Source organism: Ursus americanus, chromosome 23, assembly GCF_024610735.1.
Source record: "Ursus americanus isolate L20-20 chromosome 23, mUrsAme1.1.p, whole genome shotgun sequence".
In the NCBI taxonomy this organism is placed as follows: domain Eukaryota; kingdom Metazoa; phylum Chordata; class Mammalia; order Carnivora; family Ursidae; genus Ursus; species Ursus americanus.
In genome coordinates this window covers 4,717,726-4,737,949 of record NC_142149.1, presented here as the reverse complement: position 1 = coordinate 4,737,949, position 20,224 = coordinate 4,717,726, and the positions used below count along the sequence as shown (strand labels likewise).

Sequence of the window (20,224 nt, the reverse complement as noted above, 5' to 3'; positions counted from 1 at the left end):
AAAGGAATACAAACAGGTAGGAAGGATTAGGGGCCCTCAGTCACCTGCACCAGCAGGGAGAAGACTGGGTGCATTGTTCCCGCGACCCCCCTGCCTGGCAGACACAGTGCCAGGTCTGGACAGGCCTGGAATAGGCCCTGCAGGTTTAAGAGTGGTGTTGACCGGGAGATGCCTTCTGCTGGAGCTCTTGCAGCCTTTGCCGCCTGCCAGGGGTACTGAGGACTCCACCCCCATGACGTCACTCCCTAGGTCAAGGCCGTGGTCCTGCTGTCCTGCCCCCGCACCCATCCTTAGGCACAGACCCCTTGCAGGTGAACTGGGACCTGATTTTTCAGGTGGCCCTGAGCAAGTAACTCAGACTTGCTGTGCCTTGGTTTCCCCCTCTGGACAGTGGGGCCATTAGAAAGAACCATGACGTTGTTGAGAGAATTGCCTGGGGCCCCATCGGCTGGAGGCAGCTGCACCCCGACTTCTTAGTCTAGTCCCCTTCTTCGATCTTCCCAGGCCATGGCCCTGCTGTGGTCTGCGGTCTTGCGGCACCTGCTCTCGCCGTCGGTTTTTAAAGAGTATTCCGGGAGAGAGAACTAGTCACAGATTATTTGAAAGTAGAAAGTGCTGCCCAAATGCTAAGTCCAGTGTAATCACAGGGACGCAGGTCATTCCGTGTTGATCAGGCTGAGCTCGTGGAATTGGACAGATGCCAGCTGCACTATTCAGAGCCCCTACCAGCGATGCTCCCCGGGAAATGCATAGCGTGTGAAAACCCGCCAAAACCGGAAGTGCTTTGTTCTGTGGTCAGACATACGGAACTCCCTTTTGGGGACGGGGTGACTGCCGTAGAAAGGGAATGAACGCATCTCGAGTGTTTATTGAGCGTCTGCTCTGTGCTGAGCACGTGATATTCGGCCTTATGTCTATTCCTTGGAGTCCCTCTGTGAGGTAATTGAGGTTATTCCCCTGTTACAGGAGCTGACCCCTGAGTTCAGAGAGGTTAGGTAACTTGCTCAAGGTCACACAGCTGTCCAGTGGAGTCAGGATTTGAATCCAGGACCTCTGACTCTGAGGCCCTCGCTCTTCCCAATCTCTGAATAACGTGGAGAGTCCCCCGCCGGGACTTGAGATGTCAAGGGCGTCTCCAGCTGTTCTTCGTCTCCGGTGAAAGTAGCAGCAGGTGAAGCTCGGGCTTCAGCAAGTGGCGCATGTTGGAGAGAAGTTTCTGACAGCAGGGGCCTTGCAGAACCTGGACTTGCTCTCTCTCTCTCTCTTTTTTTTTTAAATTTTATTTATTTACTTGAGAGAGAGAGGGAGAGAGAACACAGAGGCAGAGGGAGAAGCAGGCTCCCTGCCAGCAGGGAGCCCGATGCGGGGCTCTATCCCAGGACCCCTGGGATCATGACCTGAGCCACAGGCAGACGCTTCACTGACGGAGTCACCCAGGCACCTTAACCGTCTCTCCTTTCGTGATGGACTAAAAACCGTTTTCCCTCGGTTCTGCAGACCGTGATGCATTAGTTTCCTCAGGCTGCTGTAAAAAATGGCCACAGACTGGATGTTTTAAAACAATAAAAATGATCTTCTCTCTCCGTGCTGGGGGCTGAAGTCTGAAATCCGGGTATCAGCAAGGCCCTGTTCCTTCGGAAGCCTCCAGGGGAGGGTCCTTCCCTGCCTCTTCCAGTTCCCGGTGGCTCAGGCATCCCCTGGCTTGTGGCCGCATCCCTGCAGTCTCTGTCCCTGCCGTCCCGTGGCCGTGGCGCCCTTCCCCAGCGCGTCTTCTCATGGCCTTCTCCTAAGGACACCAGCAACTGAACTGAGGCCCAGCCTGATTCAGCATGACCTCATCTCAACTAATTACATTCCTAAAGACCCTATTTCCAAATAAGGTCACATTTTGCGGTTCTGGGTAGATGTGAATCTCGGGGGACGGGGACGTTACTCAGCCCAGCACAGGGATGGAGCTCTGGGCACATGGCCCATGCTGGGCAGTGCCAGGCTCCATCCGAAAGCGTGTTCCTGTCCTTGAGGACTCAGGACTCTACTGGGGGTTTCGTTTCCCCTTCCGTCCTTCCTTCCTTCCTTCCTTCCTTCCTTCCTTCCTTCCTTCCTTCCTTCCTGATTTTATTTTTGGGACAGCTGGGTGGCTCAATCGGTTAAGCGTCTGTCATTGGCTCAAGTCATAATCTCAGGGTCCTGGGATTGAGCCCCACGTCAGGCTCCCTGCTCAGTGGGAAACCTGCTTCTCCGTCTCCCTCTGCCGCTGCTCATGTGCTTTCTCTCAAATAAATAAATAAAAATGTTTAAAAGATTTTATTTCTAAGTAATCTTTATACCCAATGTAGGGCTCACACCTACAGCCCCAAAATCAAGAGTCACATGCTTCATCGCCTGAGCCAGCCAGGCGCCCCAGGACTCCACTGGGGGTCTCAAGCCGGCCCCTCACAAGCACATCCCATCATGGAGGGAGACTCAGAAGTGATCTGGCTTCCGAAGGGTGGATGGAGCAGAGTTTCCAGAGAGAGGCACCTTCAGGAAGCTTGAAGTGGGGTTCCTTCCAACGTTTCCAGGAAACTGACAGAACCCCCACTCATCCCTGACAAGGGTTGTTTGTGCTCTGGGGTCTCTGGTTAGAAGTTGGGAGGGGTACCTGCCCCTTCCCTGCTCGGGGGCATCCCCGTTGCTCCTCGACCGCCCATGCTCAGCACCAACCTTGACCTGGCAGTCGTGAGCTTCTGGCCTTCCACACGGTGGCCGCCTCCTGCGGTCAGTGGAATGTTCTTTCCAGGCAGAGGAGTGTCCATCCTGTCCCTGCAGGTCAACAGGGAAAGCAGCTCCAAAACGCTCGCTTGGGACTGACCGCAGAGCCCAACAGACATCAGGGACGTCGGGTTCATTCTCTGGCTCAAGGCAGGCATCCTCCGCGGGTACCTATCACCCCCCACGGGTGAAGTCTGGCTCTCGAGGAGAAAGTTCCCTTGGACGTCTCAACAGGCTGTGGCCCTCACAGACCACAGTGTGTAAACAGAGCAGCAGCATGTCCCTGGTTTTAACTTTTCACAGAGGAGCTGAGTGGGGGAAATATGTCTACAAGCCTCCTCCAGGGGCGATAATGAGGAAAGGTAGAGAAGCCAAACCCCTCTGGCTGCAGCTTCATCACACCAAGCGTTGGCAGTAGGGGCCTGCCCGGGCAGGACTCCATTTTTAGAGGAGGACACTGAGGCACAGAGAGGCTAAGTGACTTCCCCAGGGTCACACAGCTCCTAAGAGGCAGATCTTCAGCTCTTCTCCCGTTTTACCATAAACTGGAGAGATGCTGACCTCTCTGTTCCCCACAGCATTCCTCGGCTGTCTGAAGACCAAGGAAAAGTAACCCTACTTTCTTCTGTCTGAGGACTTTTTGAGCAAAAGAAGCATCATCTTTTAGTCCCCTCCTACTTATTTGTAATCTCATAGAAGGCTGCTGTGGCTGAATTGTGTCCTCCAAAAAGATATGTTGACATCTGACACTGCCTAATCCAGTGACAGGGTCCCTTTAAAATGAGGGAATTTGGACGCACGCAGAAGGCCAAGTGATGGCAGAGATGGGGTGACACACCCCACTAGCCGAGGCTGGCTGGCCCCACCAGAAGCTGGGGAGAGTCTTCCCCCCTCCCTTCCTCCCAGAAGGAACCCACCCTGCTGACATCTGGATTTCGAACTTCTGGCCTGCAGGACTGCGAGAGAATAAATTTGTGGTGGTGTGTTACGGTGGCTACAGGAATCCAGTACAAAAGCATATGCCGTCTTCCATTAGTTTTTTATTTGTGTTTGAGAATGTTGACGGGATTGTGTGCGTGTGTGTATGGACATGCATGTATGTGTGTCGAGGGCTCATCTGCCCCTTCCTGCCACTTTCTTCCTTCTGTTGCCACCCAGCCCATGTCTGCCTTGCCCCACCTGTCTCCCACACCCTCTGTGGATGGGGCCACCGCCTGTCCTCTCCTCTCGGAAGGCCGCGGTGGGAGGGCACGGTGGCCCGAGGGTGCAGGCGGCCGTCACCACCGTGCTTTCCCTGGTGGACAGATCACCCGAGAGGAGTCCTCCCTCCTATACTTCCCATTTTGTGCGGCGATAAAGCCCCCATCCTTGTAAAGTGGTAGATGGAGCCTAAACAAGGCGCGCAGAGCCAGACGGCGCGGTGTGAATCCAAGGAACGGAATGAGTGTGTCGGGAAGAGCAGGCAACTTCCGGAGAAAGCCCACGCAGCGGCCGAGTGGGGACCTTCTCGACACGGGCCTTCGCAATGAGATAAATCCTGCATATGATGTCTCATAAACGTCTCTGAGAGTTGAGTAGTAATCAACACCAGGAAATAAATTCTCCAAAAATAAAGGCAACGCGAGTATCGGTGGTGGGTGGAGGGCTGTGATGTTTGTGGCAGTAAATGCTTTTAAGATCCTGGGAAGAATTCATGCTCAGGAGCCCAACAGTAATTTCTTAGAGGCTTCATAGCTGGCAGGTCCCCAGGCTGCTTTGGGTGGAATTTATTTGGGCACAATATAGCCCCTCTGGGAGGAAACAGAGAACAGGCTCAGGGCAGCCGGCCGTGCCCGGGAAAGGGCCCCCATCGCCTGGGGGGGGTCCCAGCCCGATCCCGCCCAGGCTCTCGAATAGAAGCCCTCTGCCTGCTTTAGCCTCTGTCGCTGCCCCTCAGCACGCGGGGCGCACGCACGTGGGATGAGCGTGCAGACACGCCTGGTGCACGCGCGTGTCGTGTGCAGTGGGTGGTTAGGGAGCCCCTCCAGCTGCGGGGGGGCCGCGCCTCCAAGCCCAGCATCGTCTGTCCATCACTGTGTTTTGGTTCGTGGCAGAGCGGCGTCTGGGCGCTGGGAGCGCTCACACCCGCTGTCCTTGCTCATCTGCTGAGGCCCCCCAGCATGAGCCCCGTGGCGGCTGCGTGCTCACCCTGGCTTCTCTCCCCAGGTTTCCCCCTGGGGCCGGCCTCATGGAGCGGATCCAGGCCATCGCGCAGAACGTGTCGGACATCGCGGTGAAGGTGGACCAGATCCTGCGCCACAGCCTGCTCTTGCACGGCAAGGGTGGGGCCCAGGGCACCCCCTGCCCCCAGGAGGCCAGTGTACCGGCCCTGACTGCTCCCCACGCCACCTCTCCCGGCTCCGGCCTCAGGCTCTGAGCCGGGTGACTTGGGGTTCACCCCACTGTGACCTGGTGTGAGAAAGAGGTCCCAGAGTCCCCGGGCCCTCCCCTCCTTTTTTCTTGACGTGGGGAGCAGTAGGCTGGGGTCCCCCCCTAAGAGGGTAACATTTGGGTGGGTGTGTGACGTCTGCCTATCCAGACTCTGGTCCATGGCCATTCAAGCCGGCTCCTCACTGGTTCCAAAGCTCATATGGAGGGTGGGGGCCAGTGGCAGAGGGGGGAAACCCAGGCTTGGGGACTCCCTGACAGGTGGCCTTTTAGGTGAGAAAACTCAGGGGAGGGAGGGCAGTGTGAGCTCCTGAGCTAACCCCTCCCATCGCAGACCAGGCCTCTCTCACACTTCCCTGGGCTCCTCTCTAGACCCAGGTCCTCAGCAAGCTGACCTTCTCCCCCTGCAGTGTCTGAAGGCCGGCGGGACCAGTGTGAGGCTCCCAGTGACCCCAAGTTCCCTGACTGTTCAGGGAAGGTGGAGGTGAGGCCTGGGGCTGAGGGATGGGGGTAGAGGTGACTGGGGGGGTAGGCTCCCCTTTGGGGACCCTGCCTCCAAACTAGCTCTGAGGTTCTGGCAGGGATGTCTGCTGGTGAGGACTTCTCTGACCAGCCCCTAACCCTGGTTCCTGCTGGCAGAGGTCAGCTTCGGGGAGACTGCCTCTGTGCTTGGGCCATCTGCCTGGCCCACAAACCCACATTGCCTGGGATGATCACATTCCAGTGTTTTTAGTACTTTCTTACAGCAAACTGTTAATAACACCAATAGCAACCTGCATCCCAACAAATTCAGACACAGACTGGATCTCTTGAGTGGGCCTGACTCCCCATCCCTCCCCATCCTTGCAACCAGCTGGACTGAGAAAGCCCCCTGGCCCCTCCTCTGGGGGCTCACTTCCAGGGGCCTGTGGCTGCATGAAGTCTGTCCATCTGGGAATGCAGTCCATGGCATAAAAGCCAGCTCCTCTCTGGTTCTGAACTCCCTAAGAGGGTGGAGCAGCGGCCCGGCGCACCCCTTCCTCGGTGACATGTGGGGATCACTGTGGATGGGGCCCCTCTGGCTCCAGCCCTTGTGTCCTGACCTTGGCCTCAACCAGATCCTGCTCCCGATGGAGACCAACCAGGCCCCGGGCTGCTGCATCCCCCACTGTTTGCCCCGGAGCTTTCCCTGAGTGTCGTGACCTGGCCTGGTTCTGCCGGGGTCCTCCTCTTTCTGGGCCTGGGGGACGATGGTCCTGCTCAGCCTTTCCCGAGTTCTCAGTGGCCAGGACACAGGGCCAGGTCGTGGGGCTCTGGTGCAGACTCTGTCTTCTCTGCTTCTGGCCCTTGCTGCATCTAAGTGTGTGCCCCAGAGGCCCTGTTCTGAGGGACCTGCAAAGAGCCTGCCGTGGGTGTGGGTGTGGGTGTGGGTGTGGGTGGGGCTGGTGCCAGCGCCCTGGCCTAGGCTGGCCCTCTCCACAGTGGATGCGTGCCCGTTGGACCTCTGACCCCTGCTACGCCTTCTTCGGGGTGGACGGCACCGAGTGCTCCTTCCTCATCTACCTCAGTGAGGTTGAGTGGTTCTGCCCCCCGCTGCCCTGGAGGAACCAGACGGCCACCCAGATGGCCCCCAAGCCCCTCCCCAAAGTCCAGGTAGGCCTGGGAAGTGGGTGGGCCCGTGAGGGGCTGGTGGACAGGTCAGCTGGCCTCCTCAGGTGGGGCATCCTTAAGGGACAGCAGGAGGAGCCCTTTGCCCCTGGTAAAATGAGGCCAGCCAGCTGTGCCTGGTGGGGGGCGTCCCAGCCTGCCAGCCTTCTGGGGCTGCTGCAAAGCTCGGCCTACTTGAGGGGCAAGCTGGGGCCCTGGAGGCACCCCCTAAACGGACTAGAATAATAGGAACAGTAGCTATCGCTCCTGGAAGGCTTCCAGATACTTTATTTGTACTTAAACCTCCCCGCAGTCCCTTATGCGACCACACTGAGCAGATGGCAAGTCTGAGGTCTGGGGAGTGCAGTTAATTTGTTCAAGGCATCCGGTTACTCCAGCTCCACTGAAAGGTGGCCTGGCCTCCCTGCTGTCCGAGCGCCAGCTCTGACCACCACCCTCGCTGCCTCTGTGTAGCAGCTGAGACCCCTGGGGACTGTCATCGCTGACCACCTCCCAAAGGGCTTGGGACAGAAGGATGACCAGAGCTGGGCCAGGACAGACCAGTTTGGCTTGGGGGGTTAGTGTTGGTGGGTGAGAGCAGGGCTCCCTGACTGTGGGGGCCGGTGGGCCTTTAGAAAGGGCAGGAGAAGCTAGAGTAGGCCCCAGCCTCCCGGGGAGGGTGTCAACCCCTGTTCCCAGGGCAGCAGGTGACAGTGGTGGTGTGGCTTTGGGCCTGAGGGCCAGAGAACCCAGGTCTGGGCCCCCCTCCAGGCAGTTTTCCGGAGCAACCTGTCCCACCTCCTGGAGCTGATGGGCAGTGGGAAGGAGTCTCTAATCTTCATGAAGAAACGGACCAAGCGGCTCACGGCCCAGTGGGCGCTGGCTGCCCAGCGGCTGGCACGGAAACTGGGAAGCGTCTGGAGGGACCAGAAGCAGGTACTGGTTCTCTGTGCATTCAGGGATCTGTGCTCTGAGAGCTTAGGAAATGAGCTCAGGGCCCCAGGCCTCCAAGTGGGCACCAGGTCTGCCCTTGAAAAGGTTTTATTGAGTTTATTTGAATTTCAGCTGGGGCGAGGGAGGCAGAGTCAGGATAGATGTATGTGGTGGCCCCTGGCCCTGTTCAGGTTTGGGGAAAAATGTCTACATTCTGTAGACATCTTGTTCTTTTCAGGCAGAAAAGTCATGGCATTTGCCTGGAATATTGGGAATAATATAACGTGTTTTGGGGAGGTTTGTAGGTCCATCCATCCATCTGTCCATCAATCCGTCCACCCACCCACCCATCCATCATCCATCCATCATCCATCCATCCTCCATCCATCCATCCATCCGTCCATCCATCCATGTAATAAGTATTTACCTGACTCTCACATCACCCTGTTTATTTCTTTCAGAGTCCCTATCATTTCATGAAATTATCTCTTGTCTGTGTTTACTGTTGTCTACCTCTTCCATCTGGAACGTAAGCGCCTTGAGGGCGGGGTGTGACCATCTTGTTCACTTTGATCCCCAGTGCCCAGTGTGGTCACTCTGCCTTTTGGTCCCCCTGCTGGTGCCAGAGAGCGCCTGCCCAGGCATAGCCTGGAGACAGTGACTGCTGCTGGCTGGGTCCCCCTGGGGGTAGCAGGGCAATGCTGCTTCTCCTCCACGCTGACCCTTTGTCCTCCCCAGATCCTTGTTCACATCGGCTTCCTGACGGAGGAGTCTGGTGACGTGTTCAGCCCAAGGGTGCTAAAGGGCGGGCCTCTGGGGGAGATGGTGCAGTGGGCAGACATCTTGGCTACTCTCTACGTCCTGGGCCATGGCCTGCGGATCACAGTGTCCCTGAAGGAGCTGCAGAGGTGAGTGCTGGGGGAGGGGAGGAGAGGAAGGGGAACCTACCCCAGGAGCCCCTGCTCTACCTGCAGGTCCCTGGGAGGCTTCCTGGTATACTGTGGATAGTGACGTTCCTCATTTCCTCTTCCTCCTCCATGTTGATGCCTGGTCATAGTTGGGATGTACCAGGGAAGCATATTTGCATAGTGCTGTTCAAACGTCCTTTTCTCCATCTTGGGCCAATAGGTGTCCTAGTGTTTGTGCTCAGGGGCTGACAAATACTGGTTTATGAAATTGAGCCATGTCATGTAGATGGCATCCTCTCTGCCTGTCGTCTTGGTGGGCTTGGTGCAACCTTGGGGTTTTTCTTCTGGAATTGGGCTCCTTCCTGGACCTATTCTGGGAGCTGGTAAGACCTGGAGGGTGGTGAGGTTGGCCAGTAATGCCTGTCTCTTCCCTGATGCTTGCCTTTCCAGAGTCCCCCTGATGTTCTTGGAGGAGGGAGAGGGGGTAGGAGTGTGTGTGTGTGTGTGTGTGTGTGTGTGTGTGTGTGTGTGTGCACGCACACCTGCATGCAAGTCTGGTCAGGTTTGACTGCTATATTTACAGGATATAGAAGTACAGACAGTTTTCCTTCATTTACTTATTAATGTTTATTATATGTTATTTGATACACACAAAAATGTCTGTAACAGGTGTTATTAGGAAGTGCAAGAATAGGGTGTTCTCCCATAATTTGCCATCCAATTTAAAGAAAGAATATTCCCAGGACTCTTGTGCCCACCTGGTGCCCCTTCTCTCATCAATCCCTCTGCCTCCCGCTAGAGGAAACTTGCAACCTGGATTTTGTGTTAATATTTCTTTGCTTTTAAATAAGATTTTTAAAAAAAAATACTCAGGTATCCATAAACAGTATGTGGTTTAGTTTTATTTTGGTTTGCTTTGAGCTTTGTATAAATGGCATCTCTGCTATGTGACGTTTGAGACTTGCTTTCTTCACCCATTATTATGTTTCTAAGATTCATTCGTGTTGTTCCCTGTAGCTCTATTTTATTCATTTTCACTGCCGTTTGAGATTTCATTTTGTAGATGGTCTGTCATTATTTTTCAGTTTTTCCTAATTGTGGACATTTCCCCCCTGCTTTTGTAAGTTATTTTGAGTGACACTGTGTAGGCATTCCTGTACCTGGGGTACCGCTGTCACAGTTTCTCTTGGGTAGAGACGGAGTCTCTCTTCCGTATAGACTAAGGTGCACAATTGCTTTGACTAAGGATGTGTGAAAATTCAACATTATAAGCTAATGTCACTTGTTTTCCTACGTGATGGCACCAACTCAGCCCCACCACTTGGAGGTTCCCAGTGGCTGTGTTGTCACATGCTAGGGTTATTACACTTCCTAATGGAGGGTGTCGTGATATCTCGTTATGTGATTAACTTAACTTGCATTTCCCTGACAACTGATGAGACCCAGTGTTCTGTCCTATGCTTGTTCTTTCCTCTTGATGAAATGCCCATTCATGTCATTTGCCCACTTTTCTGCTGGGTTGTTTATGTTTTCCTTATTGAGTTGTAGGTGTTCTTTATATATGATGGGTATAAATCCCTTGCAACTTATATCTGTTTAAAAATCGTCTCCTAATTTGTGGCTTGTCTTTGTCATTTCTTTCTTTCTTTTTTTCCTGAGGAATAGAAGGCCTTAATTTAATGTAATCAAAGTCATTGATTTTTTTTTCCTTATGGTTAGGGGTTTGTGCTTTGTGGTTTTCTATTCTTCTTTCTCACAGGGCATGACTCAGGAAGGCCCCAGAGTTGTTGCCTACAAATGGACTTTTCTTCATCAGCCCATTAACTTACCCGAGGGTGGTTTTCAAGCTAAAATGTGATTCTTGTCCAGAGCCCGCCCGTCATCTTGATGGTCTGTTGGTTCTAAATGTCTCTCTCTGATCAGCATTTTGTCCTGGCCATGAATGCTGATGCTCTGTAGCACAGGAGTGTTGGAGAGAGGAGGATGCTGATGGGGACAAAGCCATTGACAGTCTTAGGCAGCTACTCGGCCTCTGCAGTTTCGCTCTGCAAGTCAGAGTCTGCCAGTAACTCGAGTAGCACTTCTCATGGCCTCGATCGGAGGGCAGTACTAGGACCAGCTATATTGCATAGGGGGAGGCCACTAAATGACCTAGTGGTTTGAAGGTTTTTATTCCCGTGGCTTGCAGTTCATACCACTGGAGTCATTCTTTCAGGCTGATGCACTTCTCCAGTAGGCCTAGGAAAGCTGAAAAGTGTCTTCAGAGAGAAACAGTATATATATAAGAAGATCCACTTCGAAGGGGGAGAAGGTGACAGGGACTAACTCGGGGCTGCACGGTTGCGGCCGTGTTGGGAAGCACAATCCCAGGTTGGGGGCAGCAGGTTCTGGGGGAAGAGGTGCCACCTGGGAATAGCACATCCCCTTCCCCCCCCAGTCTGGCTGAATGTCACCTGAGTGGGAAGGAACTGGGCAGGGAGCTGTCCCCATGTGCTGGTGCTGAACCTGTCGAAGAGCTACTCAGCGCTGGGAGAGGGAACCAGCATGTCCCTCCCTCTGGCTCTCACCCTGGTGGCGTTTTGTCGTCAGACCAAGCTGTTCACATTGTGCAGGTCACTTCAGCGCTGAGTGTGCCCACTTGCCACCCGCCAGCGCACACTGTTGCTCACCGCCAGCTCCCTCTGAGCAGAGGACACAGATGCATCAATACTGTGGAGTAGAGTGCTGCTAATGTTTGCAATGATGAGAAGAAGCATCTTTGCCTGGCCTTGAAGCTTCCTACAGGAAAGTCAAATAGGGTGAGGGTGAGGAGGAGAAAAGAGAAAAGGGACCCAGGGTCTGGGAAGTCAAGGAGGTCTTGGGCATAGTCCGGGGCTGTGGGTAGCCACAAGCCAGACCTGCCTAGGGCAGAGCAGCAAGCAAGGGTCTAGGGGCCCTTGTCCCCTAGGTCACCAGGGCCCCCAAGATGCAGTGGGAAGACGCCTGGGGGTGAGGGCTGTCTGGACTCCTCATCCCAGGCTCTGCCACACACAAAGTCCCCTGTGAGCATGGAGCGTCCTATCAGCATTGCTGACACCTTGACCTGCCTCAAGGTTAGATGAATTCATGTTTATCAAACTGCATTCAGCTTGATTCCTCCCTTCTGGCCACGCATTTTCTGGGGCCAGAGACGTGAGAACTTCCTTCCTTTACTGCTCCCTGTGGGAAGGCTTCTCCCATGCATTTGTGACGGCCCAGCCACCACACTGAGAGAATCATCCCTCTGTGAGAGAGCAGGTATTCGACAAGCCTCCTTAAGAGATGGGAACTTAACTCAGTGACTCAGCTTCTCATCCCATGCTGGGGTGTCTCCTGTCTCAGCCCTCACCCCGAGTCCTTACCTGCCCAGAGCACTTCCTCCTCTGGCCACTTCCAGGGTGTGGCACTGAGCCTGTGTTTACTGAGGCTGCCATTGCTCATAATGGGGCCAGAGCAGTGAAGATGGGGGTCACTGCACCCAGGAGGTCTTGAAGGTGAGGCCCTTGTGTAAAGTACCAAGATCTGAAATACCTCTTGCTGCTTTTCCTTTACAGCACCCGTGTACCCACATATACACACATGCACATGCGTGCATGCACCCATGTACAACCACATATGCATACCCATGCTTGTGTGCACTGCTCATGCGTGCAAACACACGTGCCCATCCCTACACAAGGCTCCCACACACCCCTGTGCACGACATGCAGCACACTGCACATGCACGCACAGGTGTGTGCACACACACTCTCACACTCACACACCCCACACAGACTCCGCATCTTCTCGCCAACATGTCACTTCATGCCAGGCTCATGTGGGTCTGAAATTTCCAGAAGCAGGGGCTCCAGGGAGAGGTTACCTCATCTCTGATTTGCAGTTTGTTGAATGGGCAGACCCTGGGCTGTGCCCAGACAGCTCTTTCCTTGGTCCCCAGTGGCGTGTGGGTGCGGGTGAATGCTCTTGCTCAGACAGGGCAGAGTTGTTGTAAACAGCCCAGATACCTCAGGGAACAGCCTCATGAAGGGGTTTCTAAATCTGTATCTGAAGCAATTTCAAGACAACTAAAAGAATAAAAACAGAAAAAAGAAAACCACCTTCCCCAGGAGACATAATACAGTTATGTCTACAAAATTAACAGCATCAGCTCTGGTTGGAATACATTTCAGGTGGGGATTCTTACCCCCACTCCAGCTGCAGAGCAGCCTTAGAAAACATACCGACATTTGGGTCCCGCTCTTGGTGTCTCTATCTAATGGGTCTGGAGTGGGGGCCCACGTATCAAGCTCTCAAAGCTCCCCAGGTGATCTAATGAGCAGTGAAGGTTGACAAATGGAAAAATTGGTGCTGTGGCTTTTATAAGCCTCCCCTGGGATCCCCCACCCCCAGCTTCTGGGCTGCTGTGGGGTTGGAACATTGGCCTTCTTGGCTTGTTCTCAAGAGCTGTCCTCTGTGTCCCTGCTGCAGGTCCTGAGAGTGGGATTAGGGCCTGGGGTTTGGGCTCAGGTCCCTAGAAGACTCATAGAAAGCATGTGTGGATCCCTCCTAAGCCCACATTTGCATACCTGAAAGCCCCCAAAGTAGCCTTGGTTGCAGGGAGTGGGCTGAGGAGGCACCCCTTGGAAGTGGCCCAGATAGTGGGGCCTCTCACGCCTCACCCAGGGCACCAGGGCACCAGGTTCCATGCCCTTTCTTGCATGTACTCTTCCCCTGCGACAGATGTAGTCCAGGCCTGTGAGCTCCTCAAGCTCCTGCCAGGACCACCCCAACGCTACCTAAATGCAGTCCTTTCCTTCCAGTGGAGATTTCGATATAGGTGTCTATCAGTTAGCTAGGGCTGCTGTAGCAAGGCACCACATACTGGGTGCTTGACAACAGAAATGGGTTGTCTCACAGTCTGGAGGCCAGAAGTCCAAGATCAAGGTGTCAGCAGGGTTGTGCCTCCTGAGGCTGTGAGGGAGAATCTGTCGCGGACTCTCCCCTGGCTTCTGGTGGTTTGCCGGGGATTTTGGGTGTTCGCTGGCTTGTGAAGCGTCATCCCGCTCTCTGCCTTCGTCCTCACGTGGCCTTCTCTCTGTGTATGTGTCTGTGTCCAACTCCCCCCTCTTATAAGAACGCGCCGTATTGGATTAGGACACATCCTAATGACAAGAACGCGCCATACTGGGTTAGGACACATCCTAATGACCTCATTTCCATTTGATTACCTCTTCAACGGCCCTGTCTGGGGATAAAGCCGCATTCTGAGATACTAGGGGTCAGGACTCCGACCTAAATTCTGGGGGGACACGATGCAACCCATAGCAAGATGGTGACCTTCTGAGCCTGGAAAGGGGTCACGGGCAGAGATCCCACTGAACGCACTCATGGCGTTGCTGTGGGTGCCGCAGGAGGAAGAGAGTCATCCGGAGCCTCACCTCCCAGCCTTAGGGAGCCATTGCGTGCAGGCAGGTTAACTGGAAAGTAGGTCAATGAGAGATGATGGCGAGCCCAATTTGGAGTCTCAGCCTGGCTTCTGTGACAGAAGCGTCTCCCTGGTCTGGCTAAATGACCTGTCCAGGGGAAGGCAGCGGGACAGAGATGCTGCCGCTGGGCGTGCGCTGTGGTTTGTCACAGATGTTCACGGCAGATGTCTTGGCCACTGTCTAAGCAACAAGGCTGGACAGATGAGACGCCTTTCTCTGTTCCTCGTAGTTTGGTGTTTTAATTGACCAGCTCACTGGAGTGATGTTTGGGGCAAAGCACAGAGCCCACATCTGGCTTTGCTGCTGCAGGATGTTTCTGGGGTGAGAGGTGGTAGCGGGAACAACGAGCTCAGTGATGGGACTGGGACTGTGGGGGGGAGGGGCGGGGGGGCAAGGGGGACTGCAGGGGCGGGGCTTCAGGGGCGGAACTTCAGTGGGTGTCACAGCCCTGCCCCCGCCCACCGCTCTCCTGGAAGGGGAGGCGGGGCCAGATCCCTTGTCGGCTGCACCCCGACTGGGCCCTCAGGAATGCCCCATCCACAGTGGGCATTTTAAATTAAGCCTTTCCTGCCTGGCCAGAATCGGCGGTGCTCATTAATTTTATTTGCATAATTTCAAGCATCATTAATAGTACATGGCATGAGGAAAAATTACTGAGCTCTTCCTCCATCCATGAGTGAAATTGGGTTTAGTAGAAAATTAGTTGACTTAACTGGCAAATGATGAAAGCTTGAGAGGAGAATGTTTAAATAGGATGAGGAGGGAAAACTCTTGGTCGTCAAGCACGGGGACCTGGTGGAAATCAGTCTCCTGGCGTTTTTGTTTGATCGGTGCTGTTGTTTGTCCAAGGGAAATACTGGGGAGGGTCCCCGGAGAGTAAGGGAGGCAGGGACCACATCCCCGTCCTTGAGTGCAGCCCAACCCTCTGGGAGCCAGGCCGGCAGGCCTCTGGGTGTCACCAGCTCTGACTGGCTCAGACTGGCCTGAACCAGGCTGAGCTAGCCGGCTCAAAGCAGTCACCGGTGGACAGCGCCCGCCCTTCTCAGAGGGGGGAGGAAGAGAACAGCGCAGGGGGAAGACCTGGAATTTGTGGGTTCAGACACACTGAATTAGAGGTGCCCACGTGGAGGCAGCTGGTGATGGGCCTGCCACTCAGAATGGAGACAGCGCGTTGGCAGGTGGCACCGCTGAACACAAGTGTGATTAAGTTGCCAAGCGATGGGAAGGCCTGAGAGCAAAGCCTTAAGGAAGGGCAACAGAGGCCTGGCAGAGGAGGCTGGGGAGTGGCCAGAAGGGTGGAGCCGTGGGTGCCAATGGAGAAGGAGGTTGTGGCCAGTGATGTCAAATGCTCACGCCAAGTAAGAAGGGGACTGAAAATTGCCCAACTAATTTGGCCACGTAGAAGTCATTGTTGACCCTAGAGTGACCCAGCTTGGTTGAGTTTTGGGGACACATGCCAGAGATGGGTGGGTTGTAGGCTGAGGGGGAGGCTGGCGAGGTAGCAGCAAGGGTGATGAGAGGCTTCGGCCTGGGGGAGCCTGGCTGCAAGGAGAGCAGAGGCCCAGGGAGGTGTGTGAGTTTCCTGGGGCTGCCAGAACAAAGTGCTGCAAAGTGGGGTGCTTTATTGTCTCAGGGCTGTGGACGCCAGATGCCTGCCTTGCTGCAACGGTGGGCTGGCTGGTCCGGAGGCTGTGAGCAGAACCTCTTGTAGGTTCCGGCGGCCGCGGGCTCATCGGTGGCCGCCTTCTCCTGTGTGTGTCTGTGTCTGTGTCCAATTCCCCTCTCATTGGGACACCGCCGTACTGGATTAGGGCCCGCCCTAAATGACCTCATCTTAAGCTCATCATCTGCAAAGACCTTCTCAAAGACCTTCTTTCCAAAGAAGGTCACACTCCCAGGTACTGGAGTTAGGACTTCAACACCTTTTGGGGGAACACAGTTCATCCCGTAGCAGGAGGTTTGCTTGTTTACTTTCAGGGTGGGAGTGCCGATGTGTACATGCTCGTGCAAAGGAGCCCGAGAGAGGGCAGGTGACGATGTAGGAGGGGGATAGCGTGGTGCCTGGCGGCGGCCCCAGAGGAAGGCCCCGGGAAGACGGGGAGGAGAGCCTCATGGGGCGGGGGTGCTGGCATCTGCAGGGAGTGACGTGGAGGGCGGGAATGTGAGGACAGCGGACAAGACAGACACATCCCCTGGGGCTCCACCTGGATTTGTGATGTGTTATCCCTTGGGAAAAAAATTTTGAACCAAATATGGCAAAATGTTAAGACTTGACAAGGCTGGGCAGTGGGAATACAGGGCATTCATTATATCGCCGTATTATTTTCTACAATTTTCTGGATGCTTTGGAACATTTTATAATATCTGAAGTACATAGATGAGAAATAGGGAGGACGAGCCCATCTAGCACGTTTGCGCTTAGCATACTCCTGTAAACAGTGGTTGCTTCTCTTCGCCACACATTCCAGCCCCACGTTCCAAGCAGCAGCATGAGAGGCAAATGCTTAATTTATGCTAAAAAAACTCCGTCTCCTCTCCCCTCTCCTTTTTCCTTCTCCTTCCTTGGATTCCAAGGAGGCGTTTTAATCTCCTGTGTAGCGGGATCAGGGTCTGCATCGCTGAACGCCATGGAGGTGGGGACCTCTGCTGGGGGGCCTAAGCCGCGCTGGCCCCCATCCTTCATCCCCCCTCAGAGTCCAGGGGAGATGTTTCCTTGCTAGCCCCCCCCCCCGCCGCCTCCCCCTCCATGCTGCACTGAACCACAGGGAGTGGGAATCTGTTTCTTACAAGTCTGACCAAGTCTTGACATTGGCCAACAAACATGACTGCACAGATGCAGTGGCCCAAGTCACCTTTCCCAGCTCTGGCCTTGTCTACACCAGGGCGAGAGGGCTGCAGGGGAAGAGATATTTAATAGAAGACCCGCGGGGAGTGAGGTTAGAAATGAGGCACAGGCTGCCTTCTGAGGCTTTTGAAGGAAGGGTAACGAGGCAGGATTTGTTTCTGGGAAGAAGCATGAGCATGTCTTCAAGTCCTGGGGGCTATGGGTTCTCCCAAGGGAGGTGGGGTCCAGTGTTCTCTCCCCACCAAATACAGAGAAAGGGGAGATCTTGTCAGGCAGCAGCTGGAGAACAGGTAGGTGGACCGGGCTGGCCTGGGCATTAGAAGCCGTCAGCTATCTCGATTATAACCTGCACTGGGCCTGGAAACCACCGTCCTGCTACCTTTAAGGCAGAAAAACGTGTTTTGCGCTCAGCCTTCATTGGACATTTGTTATGTAAATTGGGGCCTGTCTGCAAGGAACAAGGCAGGGAACAGCCAAAGGGATGTGTTCCGATTCCCTGACCACATCCGCGCTGCGCTGGGAGCTGGAGGGAGTCTGTGGTTTCATCTAGCCCCCCCGCCCCCGCCCCCCCCCCCCGGAGCGGCGGCCCTATTCTTAGCCCTGACTTTGCATCGTAGGAAGGAATGCTGGGGAAGAAGGTGTCAGCTTTGGACACTGGTCCCAGTGCAGGCTGCGCGGGGTGGGAGGAATATGCTGCTCTCTGCGTTTCCCTTTTAGAAACCTCCGGCCTCTGCTCCTTTTTGCCCTTTGACTAAGGAGCACATTCTGGCTGCCTGGTGGCTCAGGAACGAGAGTGCGTCCTGGGCAAGAGAAGAAAATACTGCAGGACAATAGAATTCTATTCTCTTTGGTGATCCTGGCATCCCTTCCGGAGCAGTTCCTTAGCTGCCCGGTTAACTCTCTGGGGCCCTTTCTTTCTGCCCCCTTTGCTCTTGGGCAGAGGCAGTGGCCTGCTCCAGAAACAGGCCATGGGAGAGAGACAGGGGCAATTTCACAGAGCTCAGGAGACAGGTACCGGATGGGGTCAGCGGCATAACAAACATCCGGGGAGGCCAAAAAGTCCTGGGCTGCCCCAGCCAGTGTGCTCCCAGCAATGAGATGGGTCTAGAAGAGCAGACGTTCCCTGCGTGCACTTAGCACCTGGAGCCAAGGATCTCTGAGCACTTTGTGAGAATTCTTTTTAATTAGGTCCTTCCCACACAGAGAAGAGAGGGAGGGAGAGAGAGAATAATTTGTTCCAGAATTTGAGCACTACCTGGAGAGATTATTTCCAGCCATAGACCAAAGGCACAGGGAGAAATAAAGCCAGAGAATTTTTAGCCTAGAAGGGACCGTGGAGATCCGTCCGAGCGTCCTGTTATGGGAGTGGAGGCGGAACCAGAACAGTCTGACGCCGGTGCAAGGCCACCCAGCAAGTTCGTGCTGGGGCCCAGGAGTGATTTCCATGGTGCCAGCTGAACTCAGTGTTTTGATTTCTAGCGAAGGATTTTTTTCTTTTTTCTTTTTCTTTTTTTAAAGATTTATTTATTTATCTTAGAGAGAGAAAGTGAGGGGAGGGGCAGAGGGAGAGAGAAAATCTCCAGCAGGCTCCCCACTGAGCACAGAGCACAGAGCCCAGTGCAGGGCTCGATCCCACGACCCTGGGATCATGACCTGAGCTGAAATCAAGAGTCAGACATTCAACCGACTGAGCCACCCAGGCTCCCTGAGGATTTGTTTTTTCAGTTGATCATAGACTGTGTTTTCCCTGCCTCCTTGTCCCATCTACCCATCCTACCTTTTAATCTTTTAGCAAAGAGTAACCGAGTCTCCCCTTCTCTGGGTATGTGCTGTGCCCTGACATTATGGCCAGCTGGGAGGCCAGGGGGTGCTAGAGAAGATGGGGACACGGAGTATCCTTGCGGGGGTGGGCATGGGCCCCTGCGTATGAACAGTTTGGCTTTTAAAAAAATTTGTAGTCAAATACACGTAACAACGTTTACTCTCCTAACCATTTCTAAGTGTGTGGTTTGGTGGTATTAAGTTCATTCATGACGTTATGCAACCATCACTGTCATCCCTCCCCAGGACTTTCTCCCCTCCCAAACCGAAACTCCGTCCCTATTAAACACTAACTCCCCAGTGCCCCCCACCCCGGGGCTGGCTCTTACGGGTGGATTAATTTGGGTTGGGTGTGGGGGCCCCGTGATAGCCAGGTGAGCTATAGAAAAGCACTGTTTTCCAAGGTCACCCCTTCCCCCACCCCTTTCGTCCTGTGTTCAGGCTCCCACGCAGGTGGCCCGGGGACATTTGGAAATACACTCCAGCCACCCGATTTGGCAATTCCATGTAGACGCCCCCGTCCTTCCCACGCATGGTGTAGGGTGGCGGGCAGCGCCGGGCAGATGTGCGTGAGGCCCCCGGACAGGGAGCTGCTCTCTGTCCCGGCTAGACTCACCCACCCAGGGGCCCCACGGTGTGCTGGGGCTGGGGCGGCTCTGCGGTGTCCCCTCTCCCCCTGACACAGCCGTGGGCGAAGAGTCCGAAGGGGAATGAGGAACTTGGCATTGGAATTAAGAAGCCGTCTAGACGGGGGCCCTTGGAGGCGTCAGCACGGAACGTGGATTTGTAGGGCCGAGGCTCTGTGGGCACCTTTGGCTGAAGGCTGTCAGGAGACGGCATTTTTCAGCTCACGTCACTGCTCCCACCAACCACTTCGCGTAAAATTGCCCATAAAAGCGAGCTGAAATTACAAGCAATGAAACCACAGCCCCCTTCCCGTGGCCGACCCTCTCCACTGCCCTCCGGGCAGCTCCGGGTCCCTGTGAGGCAGCTGTAGATGTTTCTCTCCCCTGAAGTCGCTTTAAATGGAAAACCCTTGTTTTCTAGGGCTGGGAACCCGGGCGGTCCCTCTTTAACTCCTCCTGGGAGGGGTACCTGCAGTCTTTGGGCCAGTTTCTGTCTCCTCTCCTTCCTGTGGGATGGCTTTGCAGGGCACACAGGGCCACTGGTGTCCCTGTCCCGAGGTGTCCCAGGAGACTGCTCGCTGCCCCCCCCCCCAAGAGCCAAGAGCCGAGACGCCCATCAGCCTTGAGCACCCCTCACCGGCCGTCTCTCTCCAGATATGCTTTCCTTGGCCACATCTTCAGCTTTCAAACCAGTTTTTCCTGAGGGGGTTTACCTGATTCATTGGTTTGTTCATTTGTTCCTGAACATAGCAGGTGCTTGTTGGCCCAGGTCCGGTCCCGGCTCTGGGCTTTCAAAGATGCCCT

At 54.8% G+C, this 20,224-nt stretch overlaps 1 protein-coding gene across 1 annotated transcript in view; it reads left to right on the top strand.

The window, feature by feature from the left end:
• The window catches only part of MGAT5B (alpha-1,6-mannosylglycoprotein 6-beta-N-acetylglucosaminyltransferase B), a 69,028-nt gene that overhangs the window by 22,003 nt on the left and 26,801 nt on the right, over nucleotides 1–20,224 (top strand). Inside the window, exons 4-8 of the mRNA XM_045814373.2 lie at nucleotides 4,957–5,072; nucleotides 5,589–5,662; nucleotides 6,640–6,810; nucleotides 7,576–7,740; nucleotides 8,476–8,645. Of these exons, the coding sequence (XP_045670329.1) occupies nucleotides 4,957–5,072; nucleotides 5,589–5,662; nucleotides 6,640–6,810; nucleotides 7,576–7,740; nucleotides 8,476–8,645 (696 nt within the window). The remainder of the gene's footprint in view (nucleotides 1–4,956; nucleotides 5,073–5,588; nucleotides 5,663–6,639; nucleotides 6,811–7,575; nucleotides 7,741–8,475; nucleotides 8,646–20,224) is intronic.